Here is an 18,444-nt window from a genome sequence, read left to right on the forward strand (position 1 = left end):
CCTCCTTTCCCAGAACATACCAAGCCTTGCCCCAACTGCCATCATTACGCCCAGATGGGAGGGTCATAGGACACACCTGCATCATATCGTGTCCATCCTGACCTTTTGAGCTGCCTACGCTTCTTGACGCGCAACCCTCCAACAAGGTGCGAAATATACCGATTAGATATCCATCAGGGGAGAAGGCAGACGAAACGACGTGGTGGCCACGAGCGAGAAAACACAACCTATCCGTTATTCCTTGCGCCAACATTGCGACAAGGCCTCTCAACAAGCAACAGCAGAAACACGTACAAGAGCCAGTGAACAGCCAACGACGGAGAGATGGCGTCTGCTTCTTTCAGAGAATCCATGAACTCGATGGGCTGGTCCCGTCGCGAACCCGACATGCCTGTGAACACCAGCCAACAGACTGGCTTGCTTTCCTCGATCAAGTCGCTCAACCCGTTCGGCGACCGTTATGTTCAACTACCCACGACCGAAGGGGCTGGTGCTCCACTGCCGGCGAGTACTCGCCGTGAAGAAGAAGAAGGGTGGTTCGCTTGTGAGTACAACATCCATCTTTTGTCTCTACCTCTCATGTCGCCATGCCTGTCATGCGTCACCCGGTTTCAAGCCCCTTGCAGGGTGCCTCGAAAGCGCCCATGTGCGAGTTCCTATAGCTCTGTTAGCTCAATAGCACACTCCACTCATGTGTCTTATCTTTGCACATGGGCAAATGCATACCCCCCATATCTAAAGCAAGGCTGATCACAAATCTCGATCTCGTCATACAGTGAGCCGTTGGGACCGCATGCTAGTCTTCGCCGGCTGCAATATCGCTGCCCTGGCCTGCTTCGTGCTAGTCTTCGCCTTGTGGCCTGTACTCTGGCTGAAGCCTAGCAAGCTCGCAATATTGTAGGTCCTCCTTGTTTCTACGCATGCATATCCCTTGCCCAGACCCTTGTCTGCCGCGAGCGGTCATCCTGTCCATGTGGTCAAGTTCTTGGGGTCCTATACCACGCATGATACCCTTGGAGCGGGCTCCTCCCGTCCCTTGTTATATGCGATGAGCCGCTTTGCATATGCGGCCAGCCCTGCATAAGTGCGGTCGATCAGCGATCTGTTGTTGAAACCCTCCTCTCGAACTTGACAGGAGTGTCTCAGTGGTTACAAAACCCTCGTTACTTCCAAGTTTTCTCTCATGGCCTTAGCTATCTGCCCTGCTGACATGAGTCTCCTCTAGATGGTCCTTTGGTTCGGTGTTATTCCTGTGTTCATGGGCAGCCATGATGGGACCGATGGCTTACATACATCACTTATTATCTGGCAACCGACTGCCATTTACCGCAGGCTACTTCGGTTCCATCTTCCTTACGCTATTCTTCGCCCTCGGTGTGAGTCATACCCTTGGTGGACCCCAAGCGCATAGTCGGGGCGATATAACTGACTTCTTTCAGGTTCACAGTGCCCTCCTGACCTTAATGGCGGCCATCGTGCAGTTAGCCTGCCTAGTATGGTACCTCGTCAGCTACTTCCCCTATGGGATCGAGCGGTCTACGTTTTGCAACCAGCTTCGGCGCTCGTAGAGCTGCTGCTTGGATGACTGGCTAGACGTAGATGCATCTGAAGCTCTAGATGACAACTGTCGGCGTCGATGTACGATATGTGGAATTCTATCAATTACCTCAGAACAGCATTATAACCTCGGCTGTGTTTGTAAATCGGTACTGGGTCTTTGGGATTGACGGGACTATAACTATAACCACAGGTTTTTCTCATGCCCTAGAATCACCTACTTTAGAAGGTAACCTGAGTATCTAATTTTCTCGCTTGAGCCCGCCTAGAAAGAGCCTAATTTCGTTCCACGAGGTTTTATTTCAAACTTATCTTTAAGATCATACTAAATGCCTCGCAGGCGACCTCTATCACAGAAGAACAGGACCCTACTATACAGCCGGGCAATATCACCTTGCCTGGCCATCATTTTGTATCTTTACCCATATAATGGTATGCGTCACTGTCGCTAGTTACTGTTAAAACTCTCAGAAACAGGATATGCCAAGACTAGGGTCAAGAGCGTCTATCGTACACATACATCTCAGTAACTAGTTACTCATCTTCACAGTGTCGTGAGAATTAGGTAAAGTACATGTAGATATCAGTCTTACTATCAATAAGAGTGCTCATGTGGTAATGATTACCTACTTGTATATGTGTGCAATGGCCCTGCCGTCTTTTCCCAAGGGTTAGCTTGGTCTTGGGCTGATTTGGTTGTTACAAATCGCAATACAAGAACGGAAGCGAAGACCGATATTACCGTAAGCATGGCAAGGTTCGGGTGGTTCGGATCACAACATCTGCAAATGTAATCCTTCACCAGTTACCAATGTAGAGAAGCTGTAATGAGTGCGTACTCGTTATCCCACACGGATCGGAAGACAAGTAGGTGTTTATCTGCTGTCGGCTTCGGTTGTGCTCAGAGGCTCTGGTATGGTTTCCACATCGTCCTGTGGAACTTTAGAGCCGGCACGCACTGCTGTGGACGGACATGGCTTGCTCGAGACCCCAGATGCCGTAAGCCCCCCCCATCGGCATTTGGAGCCCAGTCGACCCACTATTGACGGACCATGGAAGGCCGTCATCAACGGTTCGCTATTTTCAGAGATACAGTACATCAGCATGTAGCCAGACCCTGGATAACCAGAGACGGAAACAACCGGCTTCCTCTGAGATTTGCGCCCCTCACATGGTTATTGTGTTGTGAGAGTCGAAGCAATTTTTTCATTTTGATTATTTTTCCATCAGAGAAAGCACGGGGCAGGGACAATAAATGGAGAGCAGGCACTCCATCCGCATTGATCATTACACAGTCCGTCTCTATCTTCCACAAATAGAATAGATACCTGTATTGCACGGAAATAAGTTTTCGTCACCAACACTTGATGACCATACTTGATAAACCGCCCAGCGGCAATTCGTGATGATTCTATAAAATGTTAAGACTACTCTAAACTACTTCCACAGGGATGAATAGCATTGCCTTTCTACCACACGAAACTTCCCACAGAGATAGGCAATGGCCGGTGTTAGTAACATTGATCCATGCCAATTCGAAGTGCACATATCACAGCTAAACCCGGTACCTACGTCTTTGAGCATCCGCTATAGTCGCACAAGACAAAGTGGTCACAGAGGAAAATGGTGGCCTGCAACGCCAAGGTTTGATGCCATAGCACAGAATCAGAACTGAAGTAGCAGAGAACAAAATGAGTGAAATGGTAGGTGATAAGTATGCGTCAGGAGCCGATAATAATGGCAATCCATCCACCTAGGTATCAAATAGAACCCATTCTTTCTTAGGTACAAGTATGTCGTCGTATTGAGCAGTCGGGACGGAACGTGGTGTTGGTCCAATTGTATGACTAACCCAGTTTTCCTTTTCAGGACAGGCACAAGCACCCAATGAACGCACTGAAGAGATTTAGGCTTCAGTAGATGGAATATATGTTCCATGCGAGAAGAGGAAGAAATTACGCTGTATCCAATCTGGGTAGAAAGTTTACATGTAGGTAGATAGCGAAGAGAAAGGCATTGGCTCATTTCAATATGAGGGCTTTGCACCGAAACTCCCACAAACCCTGTTTGACTTAACCGCACAGCAGGTGGTGACATTCATCACTAATACGGGCAGCGGGAGCAATAAGAACAACCCCGGACTGTGTAAGTCAAAATCTACATGTAGGGATGTACATGGACCTCACCTAGCCCTACATCGAACCCGACCAGACATCTTCTCCGGCTTCACTGGAGCGCCTTGAATGCAAGTACTTTTTCGACCTACACACATTACGTATTCCTCCTCACTCCAGGCCGTTAGTTAGGCAGACACAACAAACACGACACGACACGATCCGAATAAGACCGTACCTACGCAAACCGGCACTGCGTGAGGTGATTTGGCAACGGGGTTGCACTCACTCCAGATTTTTAAGGTACTTCTAGTCTGGCTGCTTGCTGCTGGCTAGGTCATAGGTCGTCAAAGATTCTACTTTTTTTTCCTCCCCCTCGTTTTGCAAGCCCATATTGCCCAGGCGACTTTTAAACAACCCAGCCCAACCCACTCATTACCAATCCACTCACTTACCAGGTTACCATCTTGGGGCGGCTTGTTGGACCTTCCGAATTGTGAATGAATGCGCTCGAGTGACCATTCCCCCTCGGTTGTTACCTGCCACTACACTACGTACCTAACATAGACGAGCGGAATTCTGTTACCCTCTAGTGCCCATCTTAGTAGGTGAGAGAACCCGAAGCCGGAGAGGGTCCGCCAGGGAAACAGAGCATCCAAGCAGCAACAGAAAAAAAAAATATTTTTTTCCGGAGCTTGCACACACAACAAAATTCCCTTCACTCCAAACACACAACCCTTCTCTTCCTCCAATCGTCTTACCTGTGAGTCCATTCTTCTTCTGGCCAGTCGGGTACTTCGCATTGCTGGACGTAGCTGAGACATTCTCAGCATAGACGACGGAGAAACCGCAGAGGCATCAGCGCAATTCGAGTCCTTCGTATGTCTCCCCCTCTCCGTCCTCCCACCCCTCCTTCATATCTGCCTACTACCTACCTACCACCTACCACCTACCTACCTGCTGCCCGCGAATTGTCCCTTGGAGTGATTCTACAAGCCACTACCACCACGGCTTGTGCTTGATCTCGTTGACGCCGATTCTGGACGGTCCGACCCGTGTTGCTTCGCTTCGCCAGGCATTGAAATAACAGGAACGCTGACAAGTCACCATTTGCTAGGCGATTGCTACCCTCTCCAGTCTTGTGTCTACCATATCCCGCCCGAGGCCACGTCGTCGTCTTGAGTCTTACAACACACTCTCCGTCGCGTGCACCAATCCTCTAAGTGGTCTTCCTCTGCCCTGGGGATCCAGCGTGGAATTTGGCATTTGCTCACTTCCCGGTCCTTGCATCGGCGCCTGTCAGCGCAACCTTTGTTTCTTACATTTTGGGTTTCCCAGAAATCTGGAATTATTCGGATCTTAAAAATTTCGCCACAAGATTTTCCGCAGTCCAGGCACAAATCTTTCTCCGAAGCCCCAAGTGGTCCAAACCCTCTTGCGAAAGGAAAGAACATCATAGCACCTTCCTTTTGCAATTGCGACCTCGAGCCAACGGATTTTTCTGCACTCTCCTCATCTACGTGCATTGGGTCTATTTTCTCCCGTGCTTGCACCCCGCACCCCATACTACAAACCAACGTAGGAGATCATCTTTTTCCCTGCTTCGTCTTCGCTACGATTGGCTTTCCCCCACGACCTCTCGAGAGTCGTTGTTTGGCCTGGAATCCCAGCAGCGAAACGTCTTCCGATCCCGACACGTTCCGATAGCACGTCTCGATCATCCTACGAGCCAACATCTTCACGTACCTTGCGTAACAAGTACACCTCGGATTGCAGGAAGCTCACAAGACAGGCCAGATTCTTTCGGCAACTCTCATCGGTCATCCGGTTTCTGCGGACGTTCGCCGCCAGCAGTGTATCCTCGGATAACCGCCATATAGGTACAGTCCTGGTGTGAAACCAGACGTGGGAGGCGAGGTCTCTTCCGCACCAGGCATACGGCGTACTCACCAGCTTAGGGATCCGAGACCAGATACAGACAACATTATGTCTGTGCCATTCTCCTACGCCCAGGCCGCTCGAGGCCAGGTCTCCGGTCCATCAGCACCGCAAGCCACTCCAGCCGACTGCAACAATGGAGTCGCGGCTGAGTCTGTGACAAGCAGCGCACAGTCCACAACACCATCCACAGCTTTATCGACAGTTTCAAATGACGTCGACAGCGCTGCTGATCCTGCGCAGAGCCAGTCTGGCCAATCTGATGCGGCTAACCAAGTCGCTCTGGAGCCAGATGTCCGAAACAGCAAAGAGGAGGACGCTACTTCTGTTACTGCGTCGGCACAGCAACCCTCCACACAAACTCGGAATGAGAAGAAGCAAAACCCGGACAGTGTATCCCAAGGCAATGACCGCAGGCCTCGCGGAACGACTTCATCCGCCCGCGGCGCTGAAGTCTCTGACGTAAAGAAATCGGGGAAGAGGAACAACAAGAAGTCGCGAGGCAATGAGAAGGACTCGGAGCCTGAACAGGCCGCAGCGAAAGAGAAGGAGGTCGAAGAACCCAAGGTTGAGCTTGCCGATGCGCCACTCCCAGTCGTGAATCCTTGGACTCGGCGTGCGGAGGCGCAGGCTACCAAGGTGAAGACATCACCTTCGCCCTCTGTTGCACCTCAATCTTCCAATGGCTTAAACAAGCCCTCACAGACTGCTGGTCCCATATCGAATACCGTTGAATCGCGGCCGACACGGCCAGCTCCCAGTAATGGCGTCGAAGGCAACGGCCAGCAGATGCGCATGACCAATGGCGCAAAAGTTCAGAAGAAGGCACCTGAATCTGCCCGGGATGGCAGCAGGCCAGTTCCTCGGGGGAACAAAGCCGGTGATAAGAATGGAAAGGATGTCGCTGATCCGCTACCAGCAGTTTCTGATCCTTCGTCGTGGCCGACCCCTGAAACAGCCGCTACTGAGGTCAAGCCCCAAGAGAAGGACGAGGTAAAGGACGATAACAAGTCTGATGCCGGGGCAAACCAAAAGACAAAATGGGTGCAGATACCCTTTGTTCCCACCGTGAGTTTCACGACTCAGATTAACCGCGGTGGTGGTCGCGGTGGATCTCGTGGTGGATCTCGTGGCGGCCGGGAATCTGGGGCAAGGGCAAGCAATGCTGCTTCAACTGCTGAGCGAAACAACTCAGGGGCCGAAAACTCCGGTGACAAGTTTGCAGATGCTGGTTCAAACGGAACATCGAAGCGTGCCTCTGTAGATGGGACCATGGCTTCGCGAGATGTTCGCAAATCCCTTGGTACAACTGGAGATGCTACCAGGGCCCCGGCTGGAGTTTCACAGATAAACGGAAAGGCAGCGCCGTTCAAGCCCTCTCAGGGAGCCCAGAGTTCGTCAGCATCCGAGCAATATCAGGGAATTGAGGCATCAAAGGGCACTGCCAACAAATTTGAGCAAGGTCCGCGCATGTCCGACGGGCAGAAAGACCCTTCTCACCAGGGTTCCAAGAGCTTCCAGAACAGCCGCGGAGAAGGTGGTCGTCGCGGTGGAGCTCGTGGTAGAGGAGGACACTCAAATACTAACAGCCAAAACCATAATGGTTATCCCAACGGTCAATTTGCTGGTCCCAACATGGCTGGTCGTCAGAACCCTTACTCTACGAACATGCCCCCCCAGATGGGCTACGGGGCCCCTTCCCTGGAATGAACCCGACTTCTGGGCACCGTGGACCAAACCGATCACAATCAGGGACGTCGCAATCCTACCATCAGCGGGGACAGGCAAACGGCTCAAGAAGCTACAGACCACCTCCAATGCCCAACGCTGCGTACGAGCCCATGATGCCGCCCAATGGAATGGTTCCATTGGCCCCCCCGTACTATCCATCGGACCCTAGCTCGCTCCTGGATATAGTCATGACCCAGGTTGAGTACTACTTCTCCGTTGAGAACTTGTGCAAGGACATTTTCTTGAGGCAGCGCATGGATTCACAAGGTTACGTCAAGCTAGACCTCATTCGGGAGTTCAAACGTATCAAGCAATCGACCCAGGACATCAATTTGCTCCGTTATGCTTGCGAACAGGCCTCGGGTATCGATTATGTTATCGGTGATGATCATCAGGAGCGCATTCGCAAGAGTGTCAAATGGGCGGATTGGGTTCTTCCCCCTAGTTCTCGCGATCCCTCAGTATCTTCCGATCCAGGTCCTCAGAACCCATATACACCCAATCGTCACCACTACAGCGCCTACGCACCTCATATGATGCCTACTCACTACCCAATGGAACATCAAGCCGTCTATTCACCTGGCTATGTGGAGCATCAGTATTCCCCGTACATGAATGGATTCTCTTATGGCCCCCCTAGGAACCCTGAAGTTAGTGATGCCCCTAATGGCCAAGCTGCTCTCGGCGAGTCCCGTTTGTCTGCGAATGTCCCTGAATTCTCGCCGTCTACACCCATGGCCCCGGCGAATGCCCAGTTTCCTGATCAGGGCCAGCAATCCCTGAAGCAGCCCAAACAGACGGGTGAAGTCGCTGCCACGAACGGAGAAGCTGCACCGTCGACAAATGGTGCTTCCGAGAACGGGGTCCCCCATACGAATGGTACTGGAGAATCCGCTGCTGTTGAGGGACAATGATTCATCTTCTCAATTCCCCCTTTGGCAAGCTTGATCTAATCGAGATCTAATGCCTTGCTTGATGTCAGTTGTCACCGCGTGCAACTCTAGCGGCGAGGGGGATCTTGCATTCCATCTCACGCATGAATGTGGAACATGTACCGGTATTTATGGGTGCCAGATAGGCGCAACAATGACAAGTTTTGATCAAGGTCAAAATATTGACAGAAGTCAACTCTTTTCCGCAATCTTGGTTGGATTGCCCGAGCTGTTATTCAGATAGAATCTGCACCGGGCAGCCTTTTCAGCTGTCTTTCACGAATCACACGGCACATAATATCCCGATTGCCGCTGGATGTACATCCCCTCCCACTACCATCCGCCGACCATACAATCTGGAACACAGGCCGTGGCTGGGCAAACTGGAATCATTCCACAGCTTTCCGATGACGGTCAAATGATGACGAGGAAATTCTTGTCTATGTTGACGACAACGCAGAGTGAATCTGGGTTTACTCGACTCAATCATGTGTTATTTGCCCCTCGTTGACACGTCTTTACCATCAAGGACTAGTCTCTGGAGCCGATGCTCGGTCAATGGGCACATGAGGAGCTTGGGAAAACCAGCAAAGCACACGAACATTACTTACGATTCCTAAAGGCCTTGGATTCGATTTTCATTTCGATTTGTCTTCTTGGTTTTGGCATCGCATAGCTCGCCTCAAGTTCGATTTACTACATACCATACCCATCAATCGGTACTTGAAAAGAGCCGTCAGTGGATCGTCGACAGTCTCGGATATCAAAAGGATATCAAGGGCTGGAAGTAGCCCAGGGTTTGCCTTGTCATCTGCCTGGATGGTTCAATTGATTGTGCATCCCTGCAATGTTTTTTGTCCAGCAGTGCGTATTCACCGCTAGGATCCTTCTGCCGACTGAGGACAAACATGGACACAAATCAGAACCCCGCAACAGCAAGAGCACAGTCTGTTGGCCTCCTCTATTTCCTTTATCTATATGGACATGCTACCGGCGTGCATTGATGAAATCGCATACGGGGTCATGGAAATGGAACTTCACTAGATTTGATTTTGTTTTCTGCAACAAAGGAGTATAAAAAAAGCCGTTGCTGCATCAAGCGTATTGTACGAATAGTAGAAATCACCAACCGATAATTGGGGACCCATCTTCGAATTCATGGTACGGTGACTCTAGTGATCGTTTACAAAGAAACCTCTATCAAAGTGTTGGCCAGGTATAGGCCATCAGCAAGACTGCGATACTCGCTATCCAGTTGTCTGCTCAGGCCCTCGATCGTTGTAGGTTACACTGAAAATGTCAAAATATTGTACTCCAGCAATTCGTACGACATTTCCGGTCTCGTTAATGGTCAAAAACAACCCATCAGCAGTTTGGATTGAATGTCCCCTACTGGGCACAAACTGCACTTGGAATACACCTGCCCCTGACTCGATCTTTGCAAGACCGCCAGTCAATGTAACCCAAGAAGAGTCGATGGCACTACTAATACGAAAAGCAGTACTCCCCATCTCGACGGCATGCACTACCCATCTCTGTGCTCTACTATCATGTTTCGAGGTGGCCACAGAGCCCACTAGGCTCCCGCAGCATTCACCGGGATGTGTCAGCGCCTTGCCGGCCTTCTCGAAGGTTAGCCAACGACCTTCGGTGAGATAGCCCTGGCGGGTCGAAACCCTGGTTCACTGAGTGCAGAAACCAGCCCGCCAGCAGTAGTCGGTGGTACCGGCGGCCGCCGCTCTGCAAATTTGGCCTCGCAGTACGCCGAGCCGTCGAAGTTGCCGTTCGCATCCTGTGAGGTTCGGGCACCTCGGGCAGCACCGGCACGCTATAGTCCGGGTGGGTGAAGTCGAAGGCCGCCACGAGGTCGCTCATGTGCGCGCGCCGCCAAGGGACCATCTGGTCGGTCGCCACGTCCACGCCGCGGGCGCGCTGCCAGGCCTCGACGAACAGGAGCTGGCTGTTGTGATCGGCGTGCTCGGTGAAGACGGCGCCGCCGCGCGTCCAGGGGCTCACGATGTAGAAGGGCAGCCGGAAGCCCGGCCCCGTCAAGGTCGGGCCGAGGCCCGGCTCGAACGGATCGTCGGCGAGCCACTCGCCCGCGGCACCGCCATCCTTCTCCCACGGCGCGTGGTAGGGGGCCACGTGGTCGCCGAAGCCGCCCGTCTCGTCGTACGAGATGAGCAGCGCCGTCCGGTTGTAGGCCGGCGACGACGTCACGGCGTCCACGATGCGCTTCTGCAGCCAGGCCCCGTCGCGCGGCGAGTAGGGCGGGTGCTCCGACAGCTCGGCGGGCCCCACGATGTAGCTGATGGTTGGCAGCGTGCCGTTGGCGGCCTGGGCCTCGAACGCGGCGAGGTCGAGACCGGCGATGCCGCGGCGGTACAGCTCCGACCCGGCGTCCGCGTCTTGGAACTGCGCGAACCAGGCGAACGGGTTGTCGTCGAAGTTGTCGGCGTCCTGGTAGACCTGCCAGCTGACGTTGCGGGACTGGTATATCTCGGCCGCCGTGCGCCACCGCAGCGGGTAGCAGTTGATGCCCAGGTCGTCGCAGCCGGGCGTCTCGTTGTTGTCGATGTAGGGGTACCCGCCCTCGTCCCGGCCGCGGGGCTGCCCCGGCGACCCGGGCGCGTTGATGCTGCCCGAGACCCAGGCCACGCGGTTCGGGTTCGTGCTCGCGACGACCGACTCCTGGTACATGTCGGCCACAGTCCACCCGTCGGCCACGGCGAACTGCAGCGGGATGTCGCGGCGCCGGAAGTGCGACCACGACCACGGCGTGTTGTGGGCGGCCCAGCCGTCGTTGCGGCCGCCCGCGTAGGCCGCGTGGTTCGAGGCCCAACCGTTGTCGCCCGCCACCATGCACTGCGTGGCCTCGAGCCAGTCGCCATCCAGGTAGTTCACGTACCAGGGCTCCAGGAACGAGGAGGCGTCTGTCAAGTTGGTCTCGTTGTTGCTCCGCCGCGGCTGCTGCCATACCGGCCGGCCGTTCGGGTTCACCTGCACGTTCGGGTCCGAGAAGCCGCGCACGCCCGCCAGTGTGCCGAAGTAGTGGTCGAAGGCCCGGTTCTCCTGCATGAAGAGGACGACGTGCTCGATGTCTGCCAGGGAGCCTGCTGCTGGCGCCGGTGCCGGTGCTGGTGCTGCGCTTCCTACTAATGGGTACATGGCCGCGGCAGCGGCGGCCATCATTGGGAGCTGCAGCAGCAAGGTCATTTGTAAGTAAGGTGCTTCTTTATCTGCCAAGCTGCTTCCACCAAGATACTAAAGCAAATAATTGCAGGAGCTTTCAGCTTAGCCGTGGAATTCAACAGAAAACGGCGTGAGGAGACAAAATATACACAGCGCTAGAAGGGGGGTACATGTGCACATACGTGGCCAAGTCTGGCCATCTAATAAGATGCGCTGCCGGAGAAGTGTGTCTAAGCCTGCCGTACCGTACTGCTAGATACACAAAGAGGACGGCGATAATACTTTTGCTCCACATCTGGCACATAGGGTAGTATACCTGTGGTTCCCGTATAATAACACACACATCGAGGTACCACTCGTTGCATATGCAGTCTTACTTCAGATGTGTGGTAAATAGATATGTATTTCGGATGAGGGGGAAGCAGCCAATTATCGCCAGCGATCCGAACCCGTGCTGCTGATCTTCCCGGGCGTATACCCGGATCCACTGAAGATTAATTCGACACTTCCTGGCCTGAGACAGGTGGAAGTAATAGAAGGCCCCAAGTTATATTTATACTGATACGTCGACCTTCAATCCGCTATCAAATCGTCTTCTTTGCCATTCCACTCTTGCGTGAATGCGATGCTCCTAGTTGAGGATAGTTCCGTAAGGAGGCGCACAAGTGTAACAACCCAGGATGAGAACGTTCAAAAGCGGTCAGGGGAGACTGAGGATAGCCCACAGTCAGAAACACATGGACGGCCCCAAGATACGCTCGCGTACACACCATGGACGCTGTCCAGCTTCTGGGCATATCGAGCTCTTATAATACTCTTCTTATTCATCACCGCATCCGTTGCGCTTTGGAAAAGGGGGTGGTGGGACAGATTAAGCCAAGCTTCTCGGGCCACGTCGTTACCCAAGCCGGATGAGTCTCTTGGAGCGGTCGGAAGTAAACTGTTGGGTATTGTACTACATCCCGAGGATCATGCCTACCGGCGCCCCCGTAACATCACCCTGAACTGGACCGTCTCGGCGGCTGTGCGGGCGCCCGATGGGGTCAAGAAGAGAGTGTATCTTGTGAACGGCGAGTTCCCAGGTCCCACAATCGAGGCCCGTCCGGGCGATGTGCTCTCCATCGCCGTGCAGAACCAGTTGCTGGAGGAGGACGAAGGCATGGCCATCCACTGGCACGGTCTACGGGTGCCCAATGACATGGACGGCGCCGTGGGGTTCACCCAGTGCCCCATCGTGCCCGGCGCCAGCTTCACCTACCGGTTCCGGATCGATGAGAGCCAGCATGGGACTTACTGGTGGCACGCACATTTCCAGTCGCAGCGGGGCGATGGGCTCTTTGGCGGGCTCGTCGTCCATGAGGCTCGGGGTAGTGCTGCCGCTACCATGGAGGAGGAGGAGCACAGGGGGCAACATAGGAGGAAGAAGGGGAATGGAGGCGACGAGGAGCAACAAGACGTGCTGCTGATGATCGGCGACTGGTTCCATCGCTCCGCCGACGATGTGCAGGCTTGGTACTCGAATGCGGCTTCGTTCGGCAACGAGCCGGTCCCGGACTCGCTTCTGATCAATGGCGTCGGCCGGTTCGACTGCTCCAGTGCCATGCCCGGGCGTCCGGTAGACTGTACTACGCCGACCAGGACTGAAGAAGAAGAAGAAGAAACCTTTGGATACTTGCTACCAGCTACAATGGCTACTGATACTACAACAACAAGACTGCGGTTGATCAACGTGGGTACCATTGCCGGCTTTTCCGTGTCCGCTCCGGGAATGAGCCTTCAGCTCGTCGCGGTAGATGGCGGCTTCCAGGTGGCAGCTGACCCCGTCGCAGCTCTGGGTATAGTATACCCCGGTGAAAGGGTAGACGTTATTCTGAAGCAAAAAGAGAAGCACGCCGACTCAATAAGCCCTAGGCTACACGTGTACTTAGATTCTGAGTACGTCGTTCACCCCTATTTCCGCTGCTTGTCATGGACTGTCGAGCGAACGACTGACTGGTTGCGTTTGTGTGCAGGAATTTCAAGCACCCTAACCCATCTCTACAGCCCAACCAGTCATTTCCTCTCCGTCGTCATCACCACCACCGGGGACAGCAGCACCATCCATCCGAATCCAATGCAATCGTACGCGCCGCGCCACCGGACCTCGCTCCTAGTCCCTTTCTCGATTTGGCCACAGTCTCCGCAGAAAGAGCCGCGACCCAGACCATGCCCGCGACGGCGCAGCACACCATCCTTCTCTACGTCAAGACGCAAAAGCTGTCGCGCTACAACAACGAGCCCAAGGGCTTCATCAACCACACGGCCTGGCGGGCCCAGACGCCGCCTCTCCTCAGCCTCCCGCGCGCCGAGTGGGACAGACACCAACTAGTGCCCTTCATCCCCGTCCACAATAACAACAAGAGCAGCAGTAGCAGTAACACGGCCTGGACCAACATCGTGATCAACAACCTTGACGACGGCGCCCACCCCTTTCACTTGCATGGCCACTCCTTTTACGTGCTGTCGCGGCACCGGTCCGCCACGGGCTGGGGAAGCTGGAACCCGTATGCCGCCGCCGCCGCGCAGAGCCCGCCGCTGCCGCCAGGTGGGCTCCTGAATCTAGAAGCGCCGTTGCTCAAGGACACGGTCAGCGTACCGCGGCGTGGCCACGTTGTGCTTCGCGCACCTCTGGAGCTGGGTGGAATATGGATGCTGCACTGTCACATGCTGGTGCACTTGGGGAGCGGCATGGCAGCCGGGATACACGTCGGCCCCGGTTCGATTGACGCCAAGGAGCATCTGGACTACAGTCTAGATGCGGCGAGACTATGTCCACAGTCGGGACCGTCGAATGAACCAGACGTCGAGCCGGGTAAAGAGAAATAATATTATCCAAGATAAATCCGTCTGTCCGCGGTATCTATTACATCACGAACGCACAAACGCTAGCTGTAACTCTATGTATACAAAATGGTCTAATTACTGAAATCAGGATCTTAACGAAGATATGCCCACTGACGCCGTCCGCGTCCGGTAAGGACCCAGACCGTGCGACACGGGCGGTGGCGAGCTGAGCTGCACGCTAGGCGGGTCCATGGCCTGCAGGCGCGGCTCGACGTTAGGGTCTCCCAGGTGCAAACGGCTCTCTTTGCGCCGCCGGCGCAGCTCGTGGAGCTTGTCCTTGGCCGTGATGACCTCACCGTCGAGCCGCGCTTGCTCTCGCCCGCCTCCCAGCTCCTCGAGCGTCTTCGTCTCGCGCACCATGTTCCCGTCGTAGTCATGCACCAGCCGCTGCACGTCCGGCAGGTAGGCCCACGAGTAGATGGCGCCCAGCGCGAGGACGGACCCGAACAGGATGAAGATGAGCCCCTGGCGGTTGGGGTCCTTGTAGCCTTGGTTGATACCGTACACGATCAGGATGGCGACCACGGACCCCAGCTTTCCCGCCGCGGCGGAAATCCCGTGGCACGTACACCGGTAGCAGGTCGGGAATATCTCGGTGGGGATGATGAACGTGAGCGTATTGGCCCCGAAGTTGAAAGCAAAGTGACAGATCGATATCATGGTCACCGTCGCGGGATAATACTGCGTGTGGGCCACTCCGTAGTAGACGCCGCCTGTGATGATGAAGAGAACCGCAAGTACGAGGAATGATACCGTCAACCAGTTTTTGCGGGACAGGCGGTTCGCGAAGTATATGAAACAGGTGCTGCCCGCTATGGAGCTTAGCGAGACCGTCAGGAGATATTGTTTGGCTTGCTCAAGAAGCACGTCGTAAAGTGTGTTGCAAGGCTGGGTGTGATCAGTCTGCCATACTGGTATACCCAATTTTATCCAGGTAGGCACCGTGGAGCTACCTCCTGGAATGCTCGAATGCCAGCAAGGAAGTGACGAATTGATGACTAGGGGGTGCGAAGGAGCCCATAGATCTGAGATTGTACCCCTGCTATCCAAAGAAAATCCATAGAACCCAACATCCAATCTGAAGCATGGCGGTTAGTATATACCGAAACAGGAAACACGCGACTCTGGGCGTGAGCCGAAGCAGGAAGGCTAAAGTTCTTACATAAACCATGTAATCGAAGTTCCTACATGGAAAATCAGTAAAAGTCTAGAGACGTAAGGCTAGGGGGTACTCACCTAGGAGATAATACCAATTTCCGTCCCGGATAAAGTAGTTGTAGAGGTCCTCTCGGGAGAACTGCAGAGGCATAGGTTGGGGCGAAGTTGTCTGTGTCGTTTGTGGCGAATGCAAAGCGATACCATTACGTGTGTCGTTCTGAGAGAGGTAGACCCGACGCGTATCTCTCAAAGCGAGACCTGGCTTGTTCTTGACCTCAAGCTGGTAGATACCACTGTCGTATAGAAAGAAACGGAACACCACGGCCAAGACTGCGGGCACGGCGCCGGTGCCGATGACGATCCGCCACAGTCCGTCCACAATCTTCTTGCACTCCATCTCGTTCGCCGTGTTGAGCCCGCACTGCATTTCCCGTAAGTGGTACTGGTGTTCACGGCCCAGCAGCACCCACAAGCCAACTAGCTGAGCCAGAGCTTGGCCTACAGGCTGCATAAGAAACACGGACCCAAGCATAGTCGCACGAGACTGCGTGCTGGCCCATTCCGAGGTGATTACACCACTGAGGGGGTATTCAGCACCGATGCCTTGCTTGTTATCAGTTTCAAACCCGCGGTTAGAGCAGGAGGGGGAGACCATCATACCAACTCCCATCACAAAGCGCCACTGGCGAAGGTGTCAGCACAAGCAGTCGAGACGGAAGCAATCACAGAATGGCCTTACAAAAATGAAAAGTCCAACAAAGGACATATCACTGTAACCGAAGCTGCTGGTTGCTACGCCTATCGTGGACACAATGACAAGCACCAACTCGATGCCATAGAGTCGGGTCCGCCCATAGTAATCGGAAAGGAAGCCCCAGGCTAATTGGCCGACTACAGAGCCCAGGAGGGTGAAAAGATTTATAAGAAGCCCCGGGTAGCGGTCATGAGGGAAGTAGACATATGAGATGGAGGCGGATATCACGTTGGTAGCGAAAAGGTTATAGGAGTCGGTCAAGAATCCTGATGCGGCCACACCCCAAATTCTTAGATTCCAGTCATTCAGATCCAGTTCGTAACGAAGTTGGCGGCGATCCTATAGTTGGGTGAGAGAGTCGCAGTCAGCACTTGTGCGGGTTTCTTCTTCCTCTTCTTTCATCACGAGCAGACTTGATGCGGACGGTTGGAGACGTGCCTGGAGATCACGGGGCGGGAGCGCGGTACTATCGAAGCCCAGAAAGCCCCGATTCTTCCGCACCTCAACGACCCCTTCGTCGCCCATGGTTCTCAGAGTAGGCGAAGCGCAGTGTAGCGCGCGCCAGAGAACACTCTCGCCAATGCTAGGTTGGGTGTGACTGAGTGCAGATTATAGTTGTCTTGGACCGGAGCGGCCAACGTGTGTCCGTCTTTGGAGGTTCGAGAGGGAGTAAGATTGGGTGTGGAGCCGGTTGCTCGCAGTGGTGGAGGATGGAGGATGGAGAGGGTATGCAGATTCATGCCATGTCGTATCCAGCACCAGTTGCTTGGAGATCCGTCTTCCAGGGAGAAGATTCCATGAAAATGAAGGATGGACAGAAGGACCCTGTATTTTCCCTGCGCTTCAGCAAATGGAAACCGGTCTCGACTCTTCGGTCTGCACGGCCAATATCCAAGCCGATTGGGAGCTGTTCAGCTAAGAGCAGGACTCGAGTACGATGGATGATGAATGATAAGGCAAGAACCCGTATTCGTGGTATTCTCATCTATCAAATAGTAAAATCTGCGACTTGCCAGGATGTCTTCTTCCTTCCAACACTAATATTGGCCAGCCTGCCTAGAACACCCTGGCGTTGGGACAAGTCTGTCAGTATTGCAGGCCGTTCATTCATGTGAGCAATACCACCCAAAAAGACCTTTTGCGGCCCCTAGTCTACTTTGGGATAAGTCGTGGCGTTGGCGCGCCTTCCAAGAGCTTTGGACGAAGCTCTGGGATGGTCACTTCACTTATAAATAGAATAGCATGACCTTTCACGACTTGTAGAGCTGTTTATGTAAATGCCAGCTGAAATTGAACCCCATATCATGAGGTTTACGCCGACCTGCCCACCCAGCCTAGAGCTTGATATACTACCCGCTCTCACGTAGCATGTACACAGAAATTAGGCAACGGTCCTTCGATGGGCTTATGCTTAGCACCCATCTACTCACCTCTACCACGCACATTGACCCCCACCCCCAAAGAATCTCATGTAGCACGCAGGCGCCGTACCTTGGGACGAATCCAGGGTCTCATGTTTGTTTTTAAGTCAGTTGCACAGGTGCCAAACTAGTAGAAGCGAGCGGCTGGATGTCATATGGCGTCAGGAAAAACCGATGGTTCCGTTCCTTGCCCTGCTAACTCGATAGACCTGCAGCAGAAATGTAAATACCTCCTATCATACCCAAGATGATTCAGTCGGAAAGGCTGGCTACCTTGAATCCGGCGATTGGTGCACTGTACTAGAAAGTTATTGCAATGAGTATATCATAGTGCCTTGATGGGAAAAAGTCACACTCTGCCCATCATCGTCTTGTGACGTTGACGAGCCGTATCCGAGGTATTGCACTCGGAACTGTGTGCACTGGGCCTTTCATTCTTTGAATCATTAATGTGGTGTGGGCACCACTCTCGTGGATTTAAGGCGATTGGAGGGTTAGCTTGGGGCAGAGCGGAGCCCTGCCAAGCCACGGCGCAAATGCAGTCGTTCAACATGTGCTCGATATGGAGAAGCTGATTGGCTGCAATCGACTCGATATCAATCGAAGTGGTATGCGAGTTGCCCTACTTGATATATGTAACAGCATTGTGTCGGTTCCAACAAGCCGGGCCCGGTTTGATGTTTGGCAATGGAATATTGACTGCTTGCATGAATTTCCATGCACCAAATAACCTGAGATTGGGAGGACCAGTCACCAGACGAGAT

General features: G+C 53.7%; 6 protein-coding genes across 6 annotated transcripts; 4 read left to right on the plus strand and 2 right to left on the minus strand.

Moving 5' to 3' along the window:
• Positions 1–324: 324 nt before the first annotated feature.
• On the plus strand, positions 325–1,568 carry PG994_012132 (uncharacterized protein; the record flags this gene model as incomplete). The annotated part of the gene is made up of 4 exons (XM_066863541.1): positions 325–544; positions 777–897; positions 1,226–1,376; positions 1,440–1,568. The coding sequence occupies 4 exons, from the start codon at positions 325–327 to the stop codon at positions 1,566–1,568; spliced, it is 621 nt and encodes a 206-aa protein (XP_066712651.1).
• Positions 1,569–5,657: 4,089 nt separating this feature from the next.
• Positions 5,658–7,319, plus strand: PG994_012133 (uncharacterized protein; the record flags this gene model as incomplete). The annotated part of the gene is made up of 1 exon (XM_066863542.1): positions 5,658–7,319. The coding sequence occupies one exon, from the start codon at positions 5,658–5,660 to the stop codon at positions 7,317–7,319; it is 1,662 nt and encodes a 553-aa protein (XP_066712652.1).
• A 107-nt stretch (positions 7,320–7,426) lies between these two features.
• PG994_012134 (uncharacterized protein) lies at positions 7,427–8,254 on the plus strand (the record flags this gene model as incomplete). The annotated part of the gene is made up of 1 exon (XM_066863543.1): positions 7,427–8,254. One exon carries the CDS (start codon positions 7,427–7,429, stop codon positions 8,252–8,254), a length of 828 nt encoding a protein of 275 aa, XP_066712653.1.
• A 1,611-nt stretch (positions 8,255–9,865) lies between these two features.
• PG994_012135 (extracellular phospholipase C) lies at positions 9,866–11,464 on the minus strand (the record flags this gene model as incomplete). The annotated part of the gene is made up of 1 exon (XM_066863544.1): positions 9,866–11,464. The coding sequence occupies one exon, from the start codon at positions 11,462–11,464 to the stop codon at positions 9,866–9,868; it is 1,599 nt and encodes a 532-aa protein (XP_066712654.1).
• A 625-nt stretch (positions 11,465–12,089) lies between these two features.
• PG994_012136 (ferro-O2-oxidoreductase) lies at positions 12,090–14,329 on the plus strand (the record flags this gene model as incomplete). Its single annotated transcript, XM_066863545.1, has 3 exons — positions 12,090–12,520; positions 12,881–13,399; positions 13,477–14,329. The coding sequence occupies 3 exons, from the start codon at positions 12,090–12,092 to the stop codon at positions 14,327–14,329; spliced, it is 1,803 nt and encodes a 600-aa protein (XP_066712655.1).
• Positions 14,330–14,431: 102 nt separating this feature from the next.
• PG994_012137 (uncharacterized protein) lies at positions 14,432–16,784 on the minus strand (the record flags this gene model as incomplete). The annotated part of the gene is made up of 5 exons (XM_066863546.1): positions 14,432–15,425; positions 15,510–15,531; positions 15,584–16,187; positions 16,245–16,598; positions 16,665–16,784. 5 exons carry the CDS (start codon positions 16,782–16,784, stop codon positions 14,432–14,434), a joined length of 2,094 nt encoding a protein of 697 aa, XP_066712656.1.
• Positions 16,785–18,444: the final 1,660 nt, after the last annotated feature.

Source organism: Apiospora phragmitis (genome assembly GCF_038363925.1).
Source record: "Apiospora phragmitis strain CBS 135458 chromosome Unknown utg000010l:1.0-9815664.0:1.0-9183399.0, whole genome shotgun sequence".
NCBI classification, from domain to species: Eukaryota; Fungi; Ascomycota; class Sordariomycetes; order Amphisphaeriales; family Apiosporaceae; genus Apiospora; species Apiospora phragmitis.